Genomic DNA, 24,422 nt, shown 5'->3' with positions numbered 1-24,422 from the left:
TTTCAGTATTATTTAAATACAATAATTTGAAATACTTTGTAAATAACTTTATAATTTTTTTATCGTATTATTAAATATTAAATTTTGATAAATTACATAATATTCAGAAATTATGTGTAAAGTCAATATTTATGATAATTAATATATTAAAAATTTGCTCTCTAAAGAAAAATCTTTAAGATATGCTGCTATTATCACCATTATTTATATTATTAAATTCTGTTTTTAATTAAACTAATAATGATAATAATATTTTTGGAAGAATAAAATAATTGGCTCTTGAATAAAGTTATATTAGAAAGGATTTTATAAAACGTAATCCTTAAATGAACACAGTTCGACGATTTTAAAATTTAAACACATATACGTATACCACCGAAAATACAAAATATTTTATAAAACAATATTTATGAAACCAGAATACATACAACAACTTGATATTGTGATTTTAATACATAATATCTATGTGTCAACAGGAGATAACTTAAAACTTATTTGTAAATCAAATGTATGTATATTTTATTTCTACGATTTGTATCAATATTATAAATAATATTTTATTCATGAAATAAAATATGTACAAAAATATTTAGTACGATATAACAATATGGTTTAAAATATATATATATATATACATATATTTCCAAAGAAAACACTTTTACCATTTGATAAGATCTATTTAAGTCATATGTATATATAGTTCTTAATATATTATGAATCGAATTTAGAAACACCAGACTTTGTATTGGTTATTACGAATATTAAATAAGTAAAATTTGAATTAAATTATAAATATGTTATAACCAAAATTTAATTAACCTGTCAAGATTAGAATTTCTCTAAAAAGAATCCAGAAAATTCTATTTCTATTAAATTTTAATGAATTCTTTTATTTTTATTCTAAAAAATTATCTTCAATAAATTTGATAGAAATTCATTTGATTAATATCAAGGTTATGAAAATAACCAGGATAGCTAATACAATTAACTATGTAACTAGATTTTTATAAGTTGATTTTAAAACTTTATATTTATACGTATGTATATACAAGACACAATTTTTCTTGATAATATATATATATATATATATATATATATATATATATATATATATATATATATATATATATATATATAAGAATCAAATGTCTTCTGCAAAAGGACAAGCTTTTATATAACAGAAGAAACAAAGCTACATGTATACTCAACATCTATTTTGATACCCAACTTCAAAAGATACTTTAAGGATATCTATATTAGCACCACCTCTTGAAAAACAATAAATGGGACAAAGACGGAAAATCTCAGAATTTCATATAAAGCTTTTATCTTTATATATCTATCCAGCCATAAGCCCTGGATATATAAGTAAATTAAGGCAATATAAAAGCTATTACAACACATGTAAGATTATATTTTCCTTATAATTTGATAAGATATATAGTAAAAAGAAAATGTTAAGATATAACATGTATATGTTATCTTAATTATCATAACATAATACTAATAGCTATAATTATAATAGTGATAAACAAAATATGCCTGTATTATTGCTTAGTTCTGTGATAATTATATCTAAACATGTTTGTAATTCAGATGTCAAAGGAAATGGCATGTGATCAAGAAATTGAGAATAGTAATGGAAACTCTTTTGATAGAAACACTATAGAAAATATAATAACTCAAGGAATATCGAATGCCACACCATCGATCATTGAAGCTATTAAAATTTCTATGCCTATAAACGAAAGTTCTACTATACACTGTAAGCATACCTATCACTTCATACCTAGCCCTAGTATCAACGGAAGTTATGATATTCTTATCAAAACTCCATCTTCCAAACGAAAGAAAACCACAACCTACGGCTACTCCTATAAGGAATTCTACTCTAACAAATCCTTCAAAGACAAAGGAATGAAACCAGAAATCGCACAACCTACCAGCAACAGCAAAAAGCACGCGAGAGAACGTTATTTTAAGAAGACACTTCGCTGTAACTTCTGCAAGAAAGCTGTAGATGTAGAAGAAGAATGTAGAAGGAAAAGGGAAACTAACGTATGTTACAAATGTGGAGATCCAGGCCACTTGCATCGCTACTGTCCGAAACTATCTAAGGCACCTGACAATGAGGATCGAAACTCCAATGAAGCTAAGGATAACGCATAAAAATTTATAAAACCCGGGCCAACAACAACTTTTAAAATAAAGCACCCTTATATTTTGTCTGCACTTAATTATTAGTTGACTTTTGATTCTGATTAAAACTTCATCAATAAAAGGTCTTTGTTTTTCTTATCTCTTGACAAATTCCTGTGTTATACATGCATTATTTGTCATGCATATGAATTCCCTTCAAAAGATTATTTACTCATGAGTTTTAATAAATATTTTCATTATACTCATTTCAATAATCCCCGATCATGAAAATGTTGACTTTTGATAATCAAGTCAACCGATTTCTTGAAAAACTCCTTTTCAAAGTTACTTACCAGATTTTCATTGAAACCATTTCTTGTCAAAAACATATATCCATTGTTGGAATATGTCCAAACCAAGCTCAATTGTTTAAACTTGTTCACAATATACATTCAATTCAAAATCCCATATGATGAATTGAGATCATCATATTCAAGGTAATCTCATTGTTTGAATCATAGGAAACTTATTTAAAGTCTTCAATTTCAATATATCATTTGATAAAGCACGACACCTTGTGGTGGCGATTTCTTTGAAACTTGAACTCATTTCATTTTCACACTGAGGTACGGATTTATCTATTTATTGATTCATTATCCTAAACCAGTCTTAATGCAATTTCGTGTTAAGATAAACGTACCTCCAGTAATTCTTTCATCTTTGAATTGATTTCACATTATTTCTTCAATTGAAATATCCTATCTTTTGAAATATCCAGATTCGTTTCCTTGAAACTTTCAGTTAATTTCAAAAACGACGAATTCGTTCGGTCACCGTAATCATTGAATTCTTTCAGTCATTACAGCACCCTGCGGTGTCTGTATAAATTTGTAGCCTGTGCTAATAATAAACCCTATTCATACGTCATTCGTTTGATTCATCATTCAAGTAGTCTTGATACAATTATATATTCAGACCATGATACACTAAATTCTATGGTATTATCCAGTGTATCCTTGCCATTTAAATAAACGTTATTGATTTCTGGGTTGATCATTGACAAATCATTTTTTCATACTTCCATTCTCAAATTGAGATTATTGATTCAGAATCTCCCTCAAATGATAATCAAAGTATGTTCTTTTCTGGCATTGAATCCTATTGTTTCTACAAGTCATTTCGAATTCCATGCCTATCAAATATCTCTTTTGATTCATGAAACTTAGTCACCCTGTTAATGGTATTATTTCCTCTCATTTGGTTAACATAAAATCTTGAAACTAAGTTTTGAGACGAATGAATTCCAAACTATCCTATGATATCTTTTTATTTATCTTTTGATTCTATCCCAGAAACCTTGATATACTGTTTTTACTAACTTAAACACGTGACGTAACCCCAAGAAGATATCAAAGCCCAAATCTCGAGGACGAGATTTAAAACAAGGTGGGGAGGATGTAACATTCCCAAAATTTCTAAATTGAAAGTAAAGTTATTACACGAATAGGTCATGGGTAAGTTGACCAATGGAAATATAAGGAGTTTTGGCAAACGTAGGAACCGTTTAATAATAATAAAAATACATTATATTTGAACCTACTCTGTTTTCAATGAAACTTGGTTCAAAAGGTAGATAAGATTATTCTCGTTCTAAAGATATGTTCGTTATTTTATAAAACATCATATTTTAGAAGTTATATGCGCCAAATAAGTGAAGCAGCTGAATTAATTATAATATATATATATATATATATATATATATATATATCAATAAAATAATAAATAATAATAATCGAAAACATAAACATATGAAATAAAATAATTAAAATAATTATGTCTAAATAAATTAGCCATAACTTACGTTAATAAACATTACAATAATAAAATATTAACAAAATAAATCTAAACCTACATATGTAAGTATGTATATGTAAAAATAAAAAAATGGGCAAATGAAATCTTTGGGGAAACAAGTCATCCTATGAATTAAAGGCATGTATGGTACGTGGATGCATAGGAAGGAACAACTTTGTCCCCAAGGAACTTGAAGAATGCTATAAATAGGAGTATACCTCTACAATTCACAAACTGATTAAAGATCACTTTCTTTTTTTCTTTTTGTGCCTCTCGTTCTCTACTTTCTCTATTTATATCTTTTTTTATGCACCCCATAATAATAATAAAGCCCTGCCAATTTTAGGTGTTTTAACCCTTGATCACTAATACCATGTCCGACTGACGTAGGGCCCCGTAACGTATATCAAGGCTCTGCCTAAATTCGTTGGGGTTCTGTCTCGTGATGTAGGGATAAAGTTAAATTGGGTTACTATACTTAAAGTGAGTGCACTATATAATTTATTAAATAAACCAGGAGTGGTACCAAGATATATCAACCCTCCAAAAATATTTCCGACACCCCTAATATATTTAGAGTGCCCCTATATGTACTAAAATACACCCGTATACGAAAACCGGCCCCAAATAACCTTTATTTCATTAAAAAAACAAAAAAAAAACAAATTTCAGGGGTCGCTCGCGGGCCGCGAAGGCATAGCCTTCGGCTTACGCGGGCCGCGACAGCTCAACGATGAGCGAAAACCTGGTGTCGCCACGTGTCGATGACTCAGCAAACCCTAGCCGCCTTTCTGGACCTCCCGGGCCGCGTAGCCCTTAGCTACATCTTACGCGGGCCGCGTAAAAGTCGAAATCAGCCCCTATAAATAGAAGCGATCGGCTGTTCATCCAGTTCGTTCAGAATTCATTTCTTTCTCTCAATTCTAAAGTGTAGGTATTATACACATGTATAATACCCCCCTAATTAGCGAAGCCCTGCCTCGTTGTAAGTATCATAACCCCTGGATACGTATTAGATACTCTGCCCGATTGATCTAGGGTTCCGTAACGGCTGTCGTGGTTCTGCCCGACGTAGTCGTTGGAATGCCGTCTCGGGGAGGGTATTACTAATGTTAATGGGTTATTATACTAACATATGTGCATTGTTTAAATACTCCCTCCGTCCCTAATTAGATGTCATCGGACCCAAAGCTCACATCTTAAGGAATACTTGAGTATTTTATTTTTTGAATTGTAAAATGATAATAATGTCCTTAGTTTATTTGGCTAGAATACCATTTGTCTTCCCTGGCTAAAAATTGCCGCTACTTTTTTGGGCGCTATTTTTTCATGACTTTTCAAAAAATGCCACCTTTTGTTTGACACATCTTCAAAAAATTCCGCCTTTTGTTTGACACATCAACAATAAACTGTTTTAATCTATCCCATTCTCAGTAGTTTTTTACTTTCCTTATTTCATTTAGATATGGAAAACTCAGTAAACTCACGTAAGAAAACAAACTTGACCAATGAGCAAAGACAATCCATTTACCAAATGTTATTGCAACAAAGTGTCGATGGAGGATTGAAAAGTGAAACTACAAGGGATGCAGCGACACTCTTCTCCGTATCTACCCGTACTATAAGTCGCATTTGGCATGACGTGAAACTTCAACTTCAACATGGAACGGTTGTTGATGTATCTTCAAAGAGAGCTAACGTGATCAGACGAAAAAGGGTACAAATCGATTTTGCTGGTATCTCACAAATCCCATTACGTCGACGAACAACTATTCGATCTCTAGCAAAAGCAATAAACGTTTCGAAAACGACAATGCATAGAAGAATTAAAGAAGGAGCTTTAAAAGCACATACAAATGCAATCAAGCCGGATTTAACCGATGAGAATAAGAAAACAAGGTTAGTGTTTTGTTTGTCATCGGTTACTAGATCTTTGTCAAATGGTAGTCCTGTATTTCATGATATGTTTAATGTGATTCACATAGATGAAAAATGGTTTTATTTGTCAAAACCATCTAAAGGTTACTACCTTGTCCCCGATGAGGATGAGCCGTATAGGACATGTAAATCGAAAAAATTTATCACCAAAGTAATGTTCCTAGCCGCAGTTGCACGACCAAGATATGATTCATCAGGTAATGAAGTCTTTTCAGGAAAGATCGGTATATTCCCGTTCACAACTTTGGAACCCGCAAAAAGGTCGAGTAAGAATCGCTAGAAACAAAACCAATCTTATCGGTGACTAAAGAAGTAACGAGGACTTGGTTAATTGAGAAAGTACTACCGGCTATTAGATCTACATGGCCAGGAAATCATACGGGTCCAATTTACATTCAACAAGACAATGCCAAGCCCCATATAGAGGTCAATGATGCGGAGTTCAAGCTCGAGGCGTCTAAAGATGGGTTTGATATCCGACTATGTTTTCAGCCTCCAAACAGTCCCGATTTAAATGTATTAAACCTTGGCTTTTTTCGGGCGATTCAATCTCTTCAAGAACAAGAAGTTTTAGGTTCAATTGATGAGTTGGTTAGTGCTGTTAAATCATCTTTCGAAAGAATGCCATCACATGAGCTTAACAAAGTGTTCTTAACTTTACAAACATGCATGAAAGAGATCATGAAAGTTCAAGGTGGGAATAATTATAAGATACCGCATATCGGCAAAGGTAAGTTAGAACGACAAGGGAATTTACCTTTACAAATCGAGTGTGACGAGAACTTGATATATGAAGCCCTTTCGTATTTGTCTCAGTAAACGAAGAATGTTAAAGTTTCATGTTAATTTTGTGTTTTTGGTGGCAATGAACGAAAAACAGAGCATATCTACTTCATGTTCTTAAGAAAGAGAAAGAAAGAAGCTTCTGTTAGTTTAGGAAGTTTTTTTTGTTTGTTGGAAAGTTTAGGAAGCATATTTGGAGCTTCATGGCTTTTTTTGTTTGTTAGTGGTCATGAAGAAAAAGTTACTCCAAATCTCCTTGTTCTTAAGGAAAAGAAAGAAAATGAGTTGTTGTCTTTTGTTAGCTTTAATATCGAACGAGTACTACTCAGTGTTTCAATGTATGGATGTAAAAAATGTGTATGTAATGTGCTCATTTGTTTTGTAAAATGAAGGTTATGTTAATGTTAGTTAAATTATCTTTAGTCTTTTATGTAATGGTAAGGGCAAAACTGGAAATTATATTTACATTTTTGGAAATGACAATTAAATTGGGACAACCAAAAATGGAAATTTGGACATTTAAAATGGGACGGAGGGAGTAATAGATTATAACCAGGAAGTCACAAAGGAAAGACCTATAATAGCAATGTGAGTAATCTCCTTTTTGCAAACAGTTTTTACAAAACCTTAAATATTTTACAATGCAATTTAGCAGTGATTGAGTCTTTGTAATTCTTCAATTATTGCCTGTATTATGGGGTTCTGTATACATTACTTGATAATCTTCACAATTGGACGAAGAGTTAGCCAATGTGTGATATGACCACAGCCACAGATCCGGTCGAGTGGCAAGTACTGAATGAGTAATTGTGTAGATATAAACATTGTGATCGCTCTCAATACTGTTTAAATTGATAACGTTTTCTTGATTAAACTGGGATTCACTCACCAATATTTCCTGCTGATAAAATGTTTTAAACACGTGTTTCAGGTAACTTAGTGTGAAGCTAATAAAAGCCAGCTGGAGAGCACTGAAGGCTTAGAAAAGTGGCAATAAAAGTTACCTAATTAAAAAGGAGAATTATTTTCAATAATTGGGATCATTCCCTATAGATGTGTCAAAATGAAAATCGGGTTTTGTCCCACTTATAAATGTATTATCAAAGAGACCTGGGTTTATCCCATTTCTTTAATTTAAATATTTTTGGTGTTTAACTCTGATAAAAATATTTCCTAACTACGGTCCTGATGAAATTTCCGCTGCCAAATTGATAAACACTGATACCACTGAAACGGGTTCACGGCCGCCGTTCCCGGGATAGGGATTGGGGTTGTGACATGAAGAAAGTCTAAAAATGAACGACAAAAATTTTCCGCCACTTTACACCACAAAATCTCACATTCCAATTGAGTTACCTGAGTCAAAACAGGCTTGGGTAGCTTCCAAATCTAACTAAGTGTGTGTGTTTGCCTGAGCTTCCTTGATCGCGAAGCATGAATCGACATCCTTATTGAAGTTTTTAAGTCATGTTGTGATATGTGCAAGATCTTCCGAGATTAATTTCACGATGGATCATGGATAGCGGAGCTTCCAGACATATGACAGGGAAGACTGCGTTATTGTATGATGTGAAGAATATCAATGGAGGTTATGTAGGATTCGCGGGTAATCAAGGTGGTAGGATTATTGGTGAAGGAACGTTATCCAATGGGATTGTGACGTTTGAAAGAGTGAACTACAATGCTGAGCTGGAGAATAATCTACTGAGTATCTCCCAGATCTGTGACAGGATGTATACCACTCACTTCACTGATAAAGAATGTTTGATCTTGAAGCCAGGATTTGTTATCCCTGAGGAATGGATTATCATGAGGGCACCAAGAGTTAATGATCTGTACGTGTTGGACATGAGCGTAGCTACTACAACCATGGGTCAGGCTCATTGTTTTGTGTCCAGAGCAACTGAGAAAGAATCGAGATTGTGGCACCGCAAGATGGGGCATATACATCTAAGAAAAATGAATCACTTGGTGCACAACAATTTGGTTACAGGAGTTCACGTCAAAGGTTTTCATCTGGAAGGGTAGTGCATTAGCTGTGTTAAAGGCAAGCAGAAGAAAAAGTCACACCCTACAAAGCAAGTCAATTCAGTTTCAAGACCTCTGGAAAGACTTCACATGGATTTGTTTGGTCCTGTGAATGTCAAAAGTATTACAGGAGACTACTACTATTTGGTTGTTGCTGATGATTATTCCAGATTTTCGTGGGTATCGTTTTTGAAGTCAAAAGATGAAACTTATGACAGTTTGATGGCGTTGTTCAAGAAGATTGAAAATATGTACCAAAGGCGTATCAGAAGAATTCGTAGTGATAATGGTACCGAATTCAAGAACAACAAGATAGAAGAATTTTGTGATGAAAGAGGTATATTGCATGAGTTTAGTGCTCCGTACACTCCACAACAGAATGGAGTCGCAGAACGCAAAAATCGGACACTAATCGAGACGGCTAGAACAATGCTCGCAGATTCAAAGTTACCGATAAATTTTTGGGCTGAAGCTGTTTCCGCCGCATGCTATACGCTCAACAGAGTTCTCACTATCAAGAAGTTCAACAAAACATGCTTTGAGCTGATCAATAACCGCAAGCCCAATCTGAAGTATCTTGAACCATTCGGGTCACCCTGTACTATTCTAGAACCTTATGGAAAGTTTGGTCTGAAGTGCATTGAGGGAATATTTGTTGGTTATGCAAGTTCTTTGCGACGTGTCTTTGTTCCAAGTGAGAAGCGGATTATTGAAGCTGCAAATGTTGAATGTCAAGGTTATACAATGCCGCCGTAGAATCCAGGAGATTCATGGCGTTATCATTATGACAAGTTGTGGGATTCGTTTGACATAAGAGAAGAATCAGAGGAAGAAGAAGATTTCTTTGATGAGTTGGATATTTTGCGAGAGTACGAGTCGCAGCAAAGGTTCCCAGCTGAGTATTCTAGAAGACCACGGGAAATTTCAAATGACGATGAAGCAGGTCCTAGCAATGCTGGTGAACATGATGATGTCCAACAAGATGAAGTTGCTCTTGGTAATCAGTCGGCAAAGAATGATAATCAAGAAGCTGAGAACATGCCAGTATTTAATCATGGTGATTCAGATTCAGAGGGGGAGCAGATCCAGATTTCAAGTCAAACAAACCAAGTCAGTGAACATGATGCAGATCAGAATGTTACTAATCTGGAAGGCAATGTAGATGTTCCAAGTGAAGTAATGCCACGAACTCTTTCATACCATCCAGAGGAGTTGATCATTGGAGAATTGCAAACAGGCGTTCGCACGAGACGTCAAATTGACCAAGGGCTTACATGTTTTTACTCTACAGTAGCACCTTTACAAACTGAATTTTCATTGAGTTGTTTTATTTCGCAAATCGAACCGCGAACTTACAAAGAGGCGCTTACTGAAGACTCTTGGATCATTGCGATGCAAGAAGAGTTAAGTCAGTTTGAAAAGCTGGGAGTGTGGAAGCTAGTGGATTTGCCGGATGGTCACAGGAAAATCAATACAAAATGGGTATTTAAATGTAAGAGAGACGACAGAGGAGTTGTTGTACGAAACAAGGCTCGACTCGTTGTTCAGGGCTTTAGTCAACAGGAGGGGATTGATTTTACTGATGTGTACACTCCTGTGGCACGACTAGAAGTAATCAGAATTTTCCTGGCATTTGCATCTTGGAAGAACTTCAAAGTATATCAGCTAGATGTAAAATTGGTGTTTCTTTATGGGAAGGTTAAAGAGGAGGTTTATGTCGGACAGCCACCGGGCTTCACCGACCCAATCCACAAAAATAAGGTTTACTTATTGGACAAAGCGCTGTATGGTTTACACCAGGCCCCGAGAGCTTGGTACGATACTTTGTCTCAACACCTACTAGCCAACAGCTTCATTCGCGGAAAAGTGGATGCCACTCTCTTCACTAAAGAGGTCGACAGACATCTTCTGATCGTACAGATTTATGTGGATGATATAATTTTTGGGTCAACAAATGAGAATCTATGCAGAGATTTTGAATCAGTGATGAAGCAAAAATTCGAAAGGTCATCAATGGGGGAAATGAAATTCTTTTTGGGACTACAAGTTGAACAACTACCTGAGGGAATTTTCATTCACCAGATGAAGTACGTGCATGATATTCTAGAGAAATTTGGGATGTCAAGTTCTACTCCAGCTGCTACCCCACTTGCAACAAATCATGGGATTCATCCAGATCTCACCGGAGACAAGGCTGATGAAATGTTTTATCGATCCATGATAGGTTCATTGATGTATTTAACTGCTTCACGTCCTGATATAATGTACCCAACGTGCCTCGCAGCAAGATATCAATCTAACCCGAGAGCTTCGCACATGATTATTGTGAAGAGGATATTACGCTATTTGAAGGGAACTTCCTCATTGGGGTTGTGGTATCCTAGAAAAGGCGACTTTACGCTCGAAGGGTATTCCGACTCGGATTTCGGATGCTGCAAAGTCAATTCAAAATCAACAACTGCAGGATGCCAGTTCTTTGGACCTCGCTTGGTTACCTGGCAGTGTAAGAAACAAACGTCTGTGGCGCTATCTACATGTGAAGCATAGTACGTGTCTGCTAGCAGTTGCTGCTCTCAGATCCTGTGGATACAGCAACAGATGCACGACTACGGTTTGCAGTTTCTTAACACACCTCTTTTTGTTGATAATGAGGCTGCAATAAATATAACAAAGAATCCAGTATATCACGCTAAAACTAAACATATAGAAATTCGACATCACTTCATCCGAGATTGCTTCGAGAAGAAGTTGATTCGAATCGAGAAAATCCACACTGACAAACAGAAAGCTGATTTACATACCAAAGCTTTTGATAAAACACGTTTTAATTATCTTTTAAAACTGAATGGTATGAAGCTTCTTTCGGTGTCGGATGGCATTATTGGCGTTGATGAAGGTACTGTTGCGGATGAAGATGAGAAACAATCTGCAATGGTTTGTCGATTTTTTACTTGTTTTGGTATTTAGGGGGAGTAGATATCTAGTCAAAAGTACAAAAACAGTAAAAAATTCAAAAATACAAAAACAGTAAAATTTCAAAAATACAAAAACATGATAAAATTTCAAAATTCAAAAACAATATAAAATTGAAAAAGAGCTTGTGTAAAAAGGGAAAATGATAGTACATCGGTTTGACAGTTACAGTACGCTAAAGATTTGTAAAGAATTAAATGAGTTAAACAGTCTCACTGATGATGTGTCGATAGGTTTTCGCACATTTAGTAGATTTGTTCGGGATATAAACCTAAAATTTCAAAACGAAACTTATTTCGTGGGGAACACTACTTGGATATATAGGTAACCCCTGAAATGTCGTTTGAAAGGTCCCTCTTTCTGAAATACTAGGTCTTTATACTCAGTGATATCTTGGGTATTATTCCGGGACTTCTGCTGAATGGAAGTTCTGACCTAGTCCCCGAATAATACTTTCCGCAAATGCTTGAAACATAGCATCGCCCTCAGCAAATTGATTAAACAATAAAATTGATAATCATTGTTGTTGAAACAAAAGATCCTCTAAAGGGGACACACCGAAAAGACGAAGCCGTCATCTCTCTGCATATACGGAAGTATCGACCTGAGCTCTCACGGCCCTCGCATTTAACCCCTTACAGATATCATCTGTGGTATACTCACCTGTAATACTGAATATTGGGATTCTGGATACGGGAGTATATTCAAGAGGTGGGACACATGAATGAGTTAAGTTTCTAAAACCTCTAATTCATATCCTGAATAAATTGAAATTTGTGTGAGAATTTAAAGTGGATCAGTATATCGACAATCGACGTGAATTGTTTAATTCTGAGTATGAATTAAAGCTTAACGATACTTGTAACTTGTCTGATAAGCTGATATAATTCCCTGACACGCTCACCAAAAATATGTTTGTAAATAGTTTACTTTCTTTACATTCTGCAATTTAAGTTTTTGTATTTCATTTCCTAGTTTAGAAACTTTATAAAAAATTCAAAAAGATTTTATTTCTGCTTTATTTTCTGACAAAACCGTAGTGGAGAGTTGATCGTTGGATTCTCGAAAGCTGAAGCAGATGCAGGAAAAGTTCTGGACTGGAGAATGAGGAGAGCTTATCTTGATAAAATTTGGGTTTTTGAAAAGTCAAAACCATGTTCATTAAGTTGATGCTTGTTATTTTTAGAAAATGTTTGAAAATGATGAACTAAATCAGTTTGTTTGTCTGAAATCAATCAAGGTCACTAAATTGGACTTGGTAGATTAATTGAGTAATCAGGGTCATTAATTTGGACCTGAATACTTGAGTGGATTCCTAGAACTGATAAATTGTGTGTTTCGTTGTTAAAGTCAATAGATTGTAATGTTATTGGTTGAGTAACAGGTTGTAGATTTTATCATCTTAGTGGCTCAAAAAGTCAAAGTTTGAACCAGACAAAGACCCCAGATCCTAGCATACCGAGAGGGGGAGTCTGTGAAAGGGGAAGTCTAGAGTTCTGGATCAACAGTCAAAGGAGGAGATTGAAGATGGAGCTAGGTTGAGCTCCTGAACCTGTGAAGAGAGAGTTGTTACAATGAGGAGACAGAGTTGGAGAAAAGACCAAGACTCGACGCCGAAGACTTCGTCAACATCCAAGGGGGAGTCTGTTGGTGCACTGGATGTCTGTTAACTGTGTCTTTATCGAGTCTTAGGTCTAGATAGGTTAGATTGGAGCACGGAAATCAAAGTTAGGGTTTTTAGTGTGTGATTCCGCTCCAAATGACATTCATTTCATTTGAAGCGAAATCCGTTTCATGTAATTCCGCTCCTATTGGTTTTAGGTGATTCCGCTCCTAGAGACAAGTTGTGATTCCGCTCCAAAGATAACCTGGTGATTCCGATCATGATGATCACATGGGGTTCCGCTCGAACCGTTTCGAGTAGAATCAGCCCAACTATAAATACCTGATGTGTGATCTCATTTTGTAACTTTTGGAGCGGAATTAGAGTCGAGGTGTTGCCGGATTTTTGTCAGAATTCTTGTAATCGACTCAGAAAGCATTAATAGAAAAGAAAATTAAAAGGATAAAGTTGTGTGACTTCATTTACTTTGATTCGCCTCTGTATATAAAGATGAACTGCCTTATACTGACTGTTTAGGGTCATAACACGGTCCACCATATTTGAAATGATCAAAAAGGTGTTTAAAATGACAGAAATTAATATTTCTGAAATAAAAGATTTAAATCTTACTGAAAAACCTAAAAAATACACTTCAAGAGTTCAACAGAGATTAAACAAGAAAAAAAGTTATAATTATGGTTTAGAATTTCGAAAGAAACCAAACCATAATGGTAATTTCAAAAAGGAAGGTCTCGGTTTTATTCCACCTGAAAATTATAAAAATGAGAAAATTTTTAAAAATACAAAATTTGTTTCAGGTCCGTCTGCTGAAGAGGAAAAGAAGAGCTCATTTTGGAGACAATCAAATCAAGAATTTCATGCTGAAAGGAAGAAAAATGAAGTTCAGAGGAAAGAAACAAGAACCTGTTTTAGATGCAATGAAGCTGGTCACATTTCATGGAATTGTCCTTTAGGAACAAAAACAAAGCAAGAAGTTTCTGAAAAACTGAAAGAAGTAGTTGTTGATAAAACCGAACCACCAACTGACAAATTTAAAGTGTTTAAAAACTCAACATATGAAGTTGGTGAATGTTCAAAGAGATTTTACAAGAGAATTGTGAAGCTTGACAACCAAAAGTGGGTTGTTAAGAAATCTGATGTGAAATCTGATGATGAATCTAATTCCACAAAATCAGAGGAGCCACATGTTGTTGAAAAGAGTGAAAACTCAGTTCCTTCAATGGATGATGATAATTTTCCACCATTAAGGACTGAGAATTTTAAACAAAAGATTGGGAAAGTTGATATCTCGAATCAATTTTATTCTGAAAAGAATGAATTTGATGTTGAGAAAGCGTTTAATGGGAATGTAAAGAAAATTTTTGGAAAAATGATCGAGGGAAAGGTTAAAGGGGTAAAAGATTTTTATGCAACAAAGAAAGCAACTTACACCCCAACTAAAGAGGAGTTGGTATCACCCAAGGCTGGTCAGGCTTGGGTGGACATTTTCTTTCATTAAAAAAACCTGACTTGCCGGAGATCCCAAGTTTGTAATCGCGGATCAGGAATCGGCATCTTTCTTGATAATTGATTTTGTGAATGAATCTTATAATTGTTAAATTTTTACAGATTGTGGCTTTGCCGGAGCTTCCAGGTAGGTAAGTGTGAAGCAAGAATCGGCATCTTGATTGGTAAAATGATTTTGTGTAGATGTTTTATTCCTACATTGTGGTACAGGTGATAAGTTTTCAAGTGATTAGTCAAGGTCATTAGTTTGAACTTGATGTAATCCTCATACAAGTGATTGAATGAACAAGATGATAACCTATAAATGGTTAAAACAAAACTTATTTTCTGGAAAAACCATTTTGATTAAAACAAACTTAAATGTTTTGAAATCTTAATGGGAAAATAGTTTGTTGAAAGGGGGGGTTCTGATTGTTTATGCCAAGTGGATGGCGAATTGAAGCGATTCGATATCAGTTGTCAATTTTTCTGTATAGTTTGTTTTCAAATTTTTTTAAATGAGTTTGCATTTTAGGGGGAGTAAGAATTTTCAGAAAATCCAAAAACATTAGAAAATTTAAAAAAGTCAAAAACATGATAAAATCAAAAATGAGTTTTGTTGTGAAAAGAGGAAATGATAGTACATCAGTGGACTATCACAACATGCTAAAGAAATGAAATGTTAAAATTGTGATAAACAATCTCTTTGTAGATGTGCCAGTAGGTTTTTACACATTTAGTAAATTGTGAAGAGATGTAAACCTGAATTCAAACTTGCTTATATTGTGGGGAACAATTTCTTGGATATATGTGTAACGCCCTGCTTTTTCATACTTTCCATAATTCGAAAGCTCCCCTTGTAATGCTATTTTTGGAAATCTTGTATTATTGTAGTCGTTTTTTCGTTGTAAAATCCGAGACTTGGATCATAAATAAAATTCGTATTTCTTTAAATTCACCATCTACATATTCATACATGTTCATACGTTGGAATTCATTGTACATCGAATCCTTATTTGTAATTCATACTTATACGATACTTATTCATGATGCATGTCCATGCTTGTCCTTAAATTGTTGATACCTAAAAACCCCTAATAATATGCTTATTTATACAACGGTTAATCATCTAATATGTGACATATACTTGTCACTTACAAACATGTTACATACTTGTACATTGCACTTTTTACCTAGTTAAATCATGTTTTATTTCATATTTCACCTTGTTACAAGTTAAGGGAAACATTGTAGCATATTATTACACAACTTAATTAACAAAATTACTCATTATAATGTTTTAAAAAAATAAAAAAATAAAGAAATATGGCTGCCCCAATTCAGCAAAATTCAGCCCCATATAGTTGGGTTTTGTGGGCTAGTTTCAAGGTGTAACCCCTTCTAAACACTTCCAAAGCCCAACCCATTGAAACCCTAATCCTTCCCCCTATAAATACCACTTATAACCAGCCTCCCTACCACTTTTGCAACACTAAAAACTCTCAAAACATCCTCCAAACCGTAGCTGAAAGCAAGGGTTCGAGCAGATTGACACCCCTTCACGAAAATGAGCATAACTCACTCAATTCTTATCCGATTCACTCGATTATTTTTCCTACTACTTTGTATTGACCTTATCTACGTTTCCATGGGTTTTTTCACAGTAAATAAGTCCCTGGAATGTCCCCAAATAGGCTCCAAAGTGGGCTGTTCGTTTCTGTTTTTATCTAAACTTTGTTAAACTCATCCAACTTGTGTCTAACACATCTCACACCTATGTCCTAATGCTTACAACCTCACTTATGGTTGGTTAAGCTTAAAAACAAGGTTGAGACACTATAAATCAGAGGTTAAAACCTCAAATACTTTCTGTTTTGTTAGGGTATTTAACCCACAAATCATGTCAAGCTTAGATCTTGATGAATGAGTGATTATGGAACAACTTGGGTTGTCCTACATACAATCCTCACATGATTTGATGATTTCTCTATAGTTAGGTTGTTTATGTTATTGTGCTAATCCTAGTTCGTGACCCTCCTTGGTTGCTTTTGCATCAAGTGAAGTGGTGAACATTCAAGGGGTTCCTAAATGGAAGCATGTTCTTCCTACCCCATACATGACATCTATGATAACACGAGGTGCCTAAATGAAGATCCTAATCTTCTACCTCCTACTTGAATTATTGGACTAAATAATATGTAGTACTTAACCTAGATATATATATACGCTCATTCGAACCTTTGATGTTGAACTTGTGTTTATATGTTAAAGTTGTAGAACATCACCTAAGACCTAAACCTTGTTGTGATTCTTATGGGTGTTCAACTCATGAAAACATTATCATAACCCTTGTGGTTACCAAGTGTCATACAAGTGTTAAGTGTTGAAGATGATTATTTTCACATGCTATTCTCATATCTTACTTTTATGTTGTTTTAAATACCGAATCTCGACTCTAAGCATACTAGAACTTTAACCCTACACATTCAATCTTCTAACCTCATCAACTCGTCAATAATTGGATAATTGGAAAGCATGTGCAAACTTTGTGAGTATACTCGTATTCCCCCTTTTACTTTTATCACTTTTGGGGTGTAACATGTTTATCTATCAACAAACTTACACATGAACATTTTGCTTAAACACATGAACATTCCTATAACATGCTTGTATACGTGATGGCTTGATACTTTAAACTTGGGTGAAACTTATGTGTTGAATTTATCATTAACTTCGTACGAGCCAAACCGTGACATATGTAGCGCTATAGGATTAACGACCCGCCCTTTATCATCGGTAATGTCATGAGCATATTGCGTTTCCTTGGTTTGATATGTTAGACACATGCCATGTTTAAACGTTTATCTTGAATCACATGCTTGCTATGAGGAATTGTTTAAAACTTATCTTTTGCTATGTATGTATCAAACTTGTATACTCGCCTTTGCTTTTGCATTGAACTTTATTTTAACATGTTACAGGTGGATGTTGACGATGCATGGAATCTAGTAGGATGCTTAGATACACACTTAGAAAGAATTGTATTTGTATTGTATCATTTTATTATTTATGTTGTTGTATTTTGTTTCAAAACCTTGTACTTGATTCTTTAGAAATGAAATGAAACAATTATTTAAATACTTGTCACAATTATTAGCGTTATGATGTCTCGAGCAATCTTCACACTTCGTCTCATCCCGATGTTTCCGCCATTGGTTGGGGTGTGACAATATGGGTAACCCCCGAAATCTTGTTTGAAAGGTCCCTCTTTCTAAGATACTAGGTCTTTATACTCAGTGATATCTGGGGTATTATCCTGGGACTTCTGATTTTGCGGAAGCAATGGCCTAGTCCCCATATAATACTTTGCAAAATGCTTGAAATATAGCGCCACCCTCAGCAAAAATGATGAAACAATAAAATTGATAATCATTGCTGTTGAAGAAAAGATCCTCTAAAGGGGACACACCAAAAGTCGAACCGTCATCTCTCTGCTGAATGGAAGTTCTGACCTGAGCTCTCACAGTTTCGCATCTAACCCTTTACAGATATCATCTAGGTATACTCACCTGTAAGACTGAATATTGGGATCTGGATACGGGAGTGTCTTCAAGTGGTGGGAGACGCGAATAAGTTTAAGTGCTTAAAACGTTAATCTCGTATCTTGAAACAGTTGAACTTTGTGTAAAAATTTAAGTGGACCAGTATACTGACAATCTAAGTGAATTGTTTAAAACTTAAAATGAAATGAAGCTTAACGGTGTTGGTGATTTGTCTCATAAACTGATATGATCCTCTTACACAATCTCACAAAAATATTGTCTGTAAATATTTCTTTACTGCATTTCTTTCAAGTCTCAAAAATCCAAAAAGATTTTCAGTGTGTTTTAGCATAAATTTTGAAAAATTTAAAAAGATTTTTTGACAGCTGATATTGAAAAGCTGTTTTTCAAAATTCCGAATGGTAAACATGATGATCATTTTGAGGGGGAGTCTGTTAAATCTAAAAATATTCTTCTGCAAGTGGTCTCAGATATTCTGGTTGTTTTGAAAAGGAGAGTCTGAGTTGGTGCATACATCTTAATTTTAAATTGTTAAAATTTATGGAACTTATGTTTGTGGAAGAGATTGTGCAGGTTTGAGTAAAAAGCTGGGTTAATCAATCCTGAGAAGCTAGTGATTGAAGAGAGCCAGGTTTCGATACCAGAGTAGAATGAGAGACAGATTATGATACTGGAGCTGATGATGCTGATGAACTTAAGGAATCAAGAGACCTGATCAAGAGAATTAGAAAGCTTGATTTCAATTCCAGTTCATCGATAGGGGGAGTCTGAAGCCATCCGAGTGAAAGATAGAGGATTTGTAAGAAGCCCAAAGACTGATAAAGATTGAAGATGAGAAGACTCGACACTTAAGACTCGTCAACATCTGAGGGGGAGTCTGTTGGTGCATACATCTCTCGACTTCGTCTTGTATCGAGTCTTGTAATAGATATGTTACATCAGGGCACGTTGTTCGAGAAAATAGCAGATTCCAGTGTTAAATAGGCTGATTCCGCTTGAACATGCTGATTCCGCTTGAAATGACAATTGACTGTTTCAAGCGAAATCACAGTTAATTGATTCCGCTTGAAATATTGCTTGTCACTTTCAAGCGGAACCTCTTGCCTATAAAAAGGGTTTCAAGCGAAATCATATGTAACGATTCTGAATTTGAATACCGAGGTGCTGCCGGTTTATCCTGTGATTGTAATCACTGTTATATCAATCAGAAAGCTATTTAAAGTGATTTGCAAGCTATTTCGAAGTCTGTTTCTTAGTTTCCGCCTCTGAAACAGATCAAAACTCCTCTGAACGACTCGTGCGGGTCTGAAAACGATCCTACATAAAGGGATATTTAGTTTAATTAATTTAATTATTAATATGTTATAATAAATTTAGATGGACCATTTTGCCCCTGAGGAAAAAGACAATATACCTAGATTTTATTAGCCAAATATCAAGTGATTTGATTTTTGGACCAAAATGGCAATAAAAGTGAAACCATAGGGACCCAGATTTAAAAGGTTTAAGTTTTTGACTAAAATGGCAAAAGTGACCAAACCTCAGGGACCAAAATGACAGTTTACTCAACAATATATTATATGTTTGAAGTAGTCTTCAAACAAATTTTGAAATAAACATTAGTATATTATTCATTTTTGAATTGGGCCACAACTAAATCCAAAAATAACAAGCCCGTATATATAACCCAAGTAGTCCCTCTTCCGTGACGTCCGTGTAAACAAACACCAAAAACCTAAAATCTAAGAGGTTGTTTAGCAACTTTTGAATGGTTAAGTGCTGAACCAGTAAGAGGTCTGAACCATTAAGAGCCAGTATAATGCTTAGAGATCTTAACCATTCAGGCTCAGTATAATGCTTAACCATTCAGAGGCAAATGTCTGAAACATTTAGACTTCTGCTCGCGAAACAAACAGTCTGAATTATTAAGTGCTGAACCAGTAAGAGGTTTAAACCATTAAGAGCTAAATAAACAGCCCCTAAATCAATTGTCAACAACAAATTCATTCATCAGCTCCTCTTCTTCTTCTTCTTCGATTACACCACCAAACCAAACAACCAAAACCTTAACAGAATTATCTTTAAAAAAATTCAGACCTTGGCCCTTTGATTATAAAAGACAAAAGAGGAAAATTAGATTCACATCTTAAATTTAGAAAAATAGAAAAAAAAAAACAATCAATTAAAATTTTATTATAAAATGTTTAAGTTTAATAATGAAAATGAAGTAAAGAATATATTATGTGTAACATTGAAAAGGAAGTCCGATAATTCCAATCTCATACGCAACTATGTCTCAAAGTCGATAGTGAAGTTGTATCTACACCTAATTGCTAATTACCAATCGGATATGGGTTATACCCGTGGGTATTGGGTATGTTCGCTAATTTGTTAAATTACGCGTTGAAATTACCAAGTACATGTCTTATTATTCTAACTTTCATATAGATTTTTTTAGCCAAATAAGGTATATATATGAAACCTAAAAAGTTTGTTGATTAGCAGATTACTTAAAAATAAAATGTTTATAGGTATGATTTTAGGTAAACGAGTATGTATGTTTTAGATAATCAAATCGGGTATCTCCTAATACAATATGCATCATATACATGTGAAGATATTTACAACCAATATCATGCTCGAGCTCATATTTGTATACCCGTCTGATTACAAGTAGGGTTTAAATTCATTATATTATGAGGAAACTAAAATAAACCTCGTTGTATGTTTGAAACTAGGGTATACTTAATTATATAAAACCAAGCTTACTACTTTCAACCTGTTGCATTACTCTTAACCAAATGTCCAAAATAGAACATGGTTCCTTTAATATACCATGTGTAACGTTTCGTATTTTCCAATCTTTATCCATTTTGTTTTAATTTGTATTCTATCTTCAATCCTTTGTAATTCAAAACTTGATTATAATGGAAATCATATATCATACTTGCACATTTAACCTTGCATAACGCGTAAACAATCACGACATACACTTTTTTTTATTTAAAACCAAGTCATACATCAAGAATATATTTTCTCGGAATGTTATTCAAACATGTTCATACATTACACATGCTTAGTTACACCTTAAAACCCTAAAAAATGTGATTAACATTATGTTTATTGCATAAAATAACAAACCACATAACTCAAGGGACTAAAATGGATTTTTTTTAAAAAAATTTTTGAAAGGCCTTACGGACCGTAAGACCAAACCCCTTACAGTCCGCAAGGACCTGGTCTGACAGCAGATTTGTGAATTTTCAATTTTTGGCCTTTCCGTTGTCTTCTAACTCCCAACCACTTCATTTATAACCAAAACCGAATACCCACTTATCAATACAACCCTTCCCCACCTCCTAAACACTTTCAACATCTCTAAAACACTTTCAACACCTCCAAAACACTTCCAAACTCTCTCTAACCTCCCAAATTCTCAAGCTTAGGCAGATTCATCTAAGTTCAAAACAGTGAGTTTTGAGCTTGTTTATGCAACTTTTCTTCTTGTTTTCTTACTTCTCTTTTCTTGGATAACCTCTAGGAGTGTTACCACATGTTACCAAGGTAAAAAAAGATGGTACTTCACAATTTTGAGGTCCAAAGTTAGGATTTTTCTTGCGTTTTGTTAAGAACTTTTAAACATGTACACCTTTCTTTAACTTTGGAACATCTTTAAGTTGCCAACAAATCCCTATGTTGGATAGGTTTGGATTGAAGTTTTGTTCCAGAAATATTGTGATTATATGTTTACATTTCATACATCCTAAGTCACTAAGTAGCTTCCAAGCAAACAAAGTAATCAAACCACACCAAGTCTCCAAACCATAACCATATTTGGAATGCACTCGTCTAGTTGTACTCACTTGGTTACCTAGTGAATTAGATGAATTAAATTATGTTCTTCATATTGTATTCATGACCATCCGAATCATCCATGTGATGATTTGTGCATTGGTGAAATCTTGAGGTTAATGGATTTATCCAACCTATGCTTGGCTAGTGGCGTAGTTTTTAAGGGACGGGAGGGTCCCGCCCCCCGAATGTTTCGGTTAGAAGTGTAATATTTCCGATTTTTCGTCCGAAAATTTTAAAATTATACAGGTCCGTCCCAGCTAATAATTTTGCCTTAAAATCCCTTGCCCCTACTTAGTTTATTGTCAAAAATATATTTACATATTTTCGTATTGAGTTAAAATAAAATGTGAAGAACGAGCTATTAGCAAGTTTTATAATTGTTTATAAACTTTAAGTATAGTATGTTACTAAGTTTTATAATTGTTTATAAACTTTAAGTAAAGTTTGTTACTACTTTATATATAAATCAAAAATGAGTGTTCTTTTTTATCTTAAAGGTCTTAAAGGTACTTACCATTTATCTTAAAGATCGTTAGGCTGGGTTGTAATTCTTCCTCCAGGTATTTAACATTTATCTTGCATCATTATAAATATTTGGTCTTTATTTTTGTTAAACAATAATTAGCGTTTTTATGTGTAAGAACGCCTCATTTCGTGTGACAACCGGTAAATAACGGCTTCTAATTACACAATTAGCAAACGTTTAGGCAATAATAAATAGTGTTTGAGGCACAAATTAACTTAATTAGGTTATTAGAATGCCTAGGAACGCTTATCTGACGCTACAGTGCGCGTATGGTGATTTTCGGAAAAATTGCGAAACGTTAAACGATAACGAACTGACGCCGTACAAAATACTGACAATGCCGACAAATACGAATTTTATATACATGCTATATACATATGAACTTGGTTTTACAGATTTATCGTGCTTTCAAACGTCACAAAACGTGAACGTGAATGAAAAACGCGATAGTAAGAACAACTGACAACGAAACGGAAGTATCAGACACTTATAGTTCCTTCGAAACTGAAATATTATGACATATTTAGCGCCGTAATCGAATTTTGATATCTGCAGAGGAAAACGGATCGAGAAACGAATTTAAAAAGGACAAACTACGCATTTTACGCGATTTAACGCGACGGACGAACAAACGGGTCTAATAAATGACTTACGACATATTTTTTGTGCTTTGACCTGAAAATTTTATCTTACAACATTTTACGAAGTTCGGGTTTGGAAAACGGGCTCTAAAATACGAATCGGCTGCACGAAACAGGCTTGTGGGCCTGGGGCCCAAGCCCACTTGGAAGACCTAGTATATAAACACCTTATCTCATTCTTGGTCAATTGAAACCCTAAATAAGTCAGCGCACACCACAAAACTCTCCCCTGATCCTCTCTCTTGTCCGATCATCGGTCACCGGAGATAACGGTTTCCGGCGGCACCGGTTCCAGCCAATCACCACACTCACAACCATCCCTCCACCCCGATCCTCCTTAAATCCACCACATAACACCCTTTTTTCTCCTGTAACTCCTGTAACCGGAGATCTAGAACTCCGGCGACATCTCTCCGACCGGCGACGGGTTCCTTCGACGTCACAGACACCTGCAGACACCCAACCCCCACCCTGTAGCTCTTAAACCAACACACACACACACACACACACCCGTTTCTCTTAGTTGTATGTTGTCGTTTGGGTCGAATTTTTGGCGACCCGTCAGGGATGATGACGACATTGTTCTGAAGATACAAGATGGTGATGATACAAGATGATGGTGATGATGATTATGATGTTGATGGACTTTCTGTTTCGAGCTACGGCGGTGGTCTTAACGGCTCTGGCATCCCCGAACCAAACATCTCCACTCCGGGGGGGGGGGGGGGGGTTTAGGTACGATAGTAGTTTGACGAGATGGTGGTGCACGGTTCGGGTTGGCTCGAGACCTGTTACGGTTTAGCTTCGAGTCAGTTTTCGGTTCCGATTCAACCGAGTCAACACAACGAGTTAACTAGTGAATGCTGGTCAACTCGGGTTGGGTGATCGGGTCAAGGTTCGGTCAACAAGGCAGCCAATTATTCTTCTCAGATTCATGTTCATGTGTTTCGGGTCAAGCTTCAGGTACGGTCAATGACTCGGTCAAAACCTGAGTCAACTCGGGTCAACAGCAC

The 24,422-nt window shown here is 35.0% G+C and overlaps 1 protein-coding gene across 1 annotated transcript; it reads left to right on the top strand.

The window, feature by feature from the left end:
* Positions 1–5,458: 5,458 nt before the first annotated feature.
* Positions 5,459–6,750, top strand: LOC110944677. The gene is made up of 2 exons (XM_022186329.1): positions 5,459–6,197; positions 6,302–6,750. Exons 1-2 carry the CDS (start codon positions 5,459–5,461, stop codon positions 6,748–6,750), a joined length of 1,188 nt encoding a protein of 395 aa, XP_022042021.1.
* Positions 6,751–24,422: the final 17,672 nt, after the last annotated feature.

This window comes from Helianthus annuus, chromosome 6 (genome assembly GCF_002127325.2).
Source record: "Helianthus annuus cultivar XRQ/B chromosome 6, HanXRQr2.0-SUNRISE, whole genome shotgun sequence".
NCBI classification, from domain to species: Eukaryota; Viridiplantae; Streptophyta; class Magnoliopsida; order Asterales; family Asteraceae; genus Helianthus; species Helianthus annuus.
The sequence above is the reverse complement of the archived record's forward strand: the minus strand, read 5'-3'. Positions and strand labels throughout refer to the sequence as shown.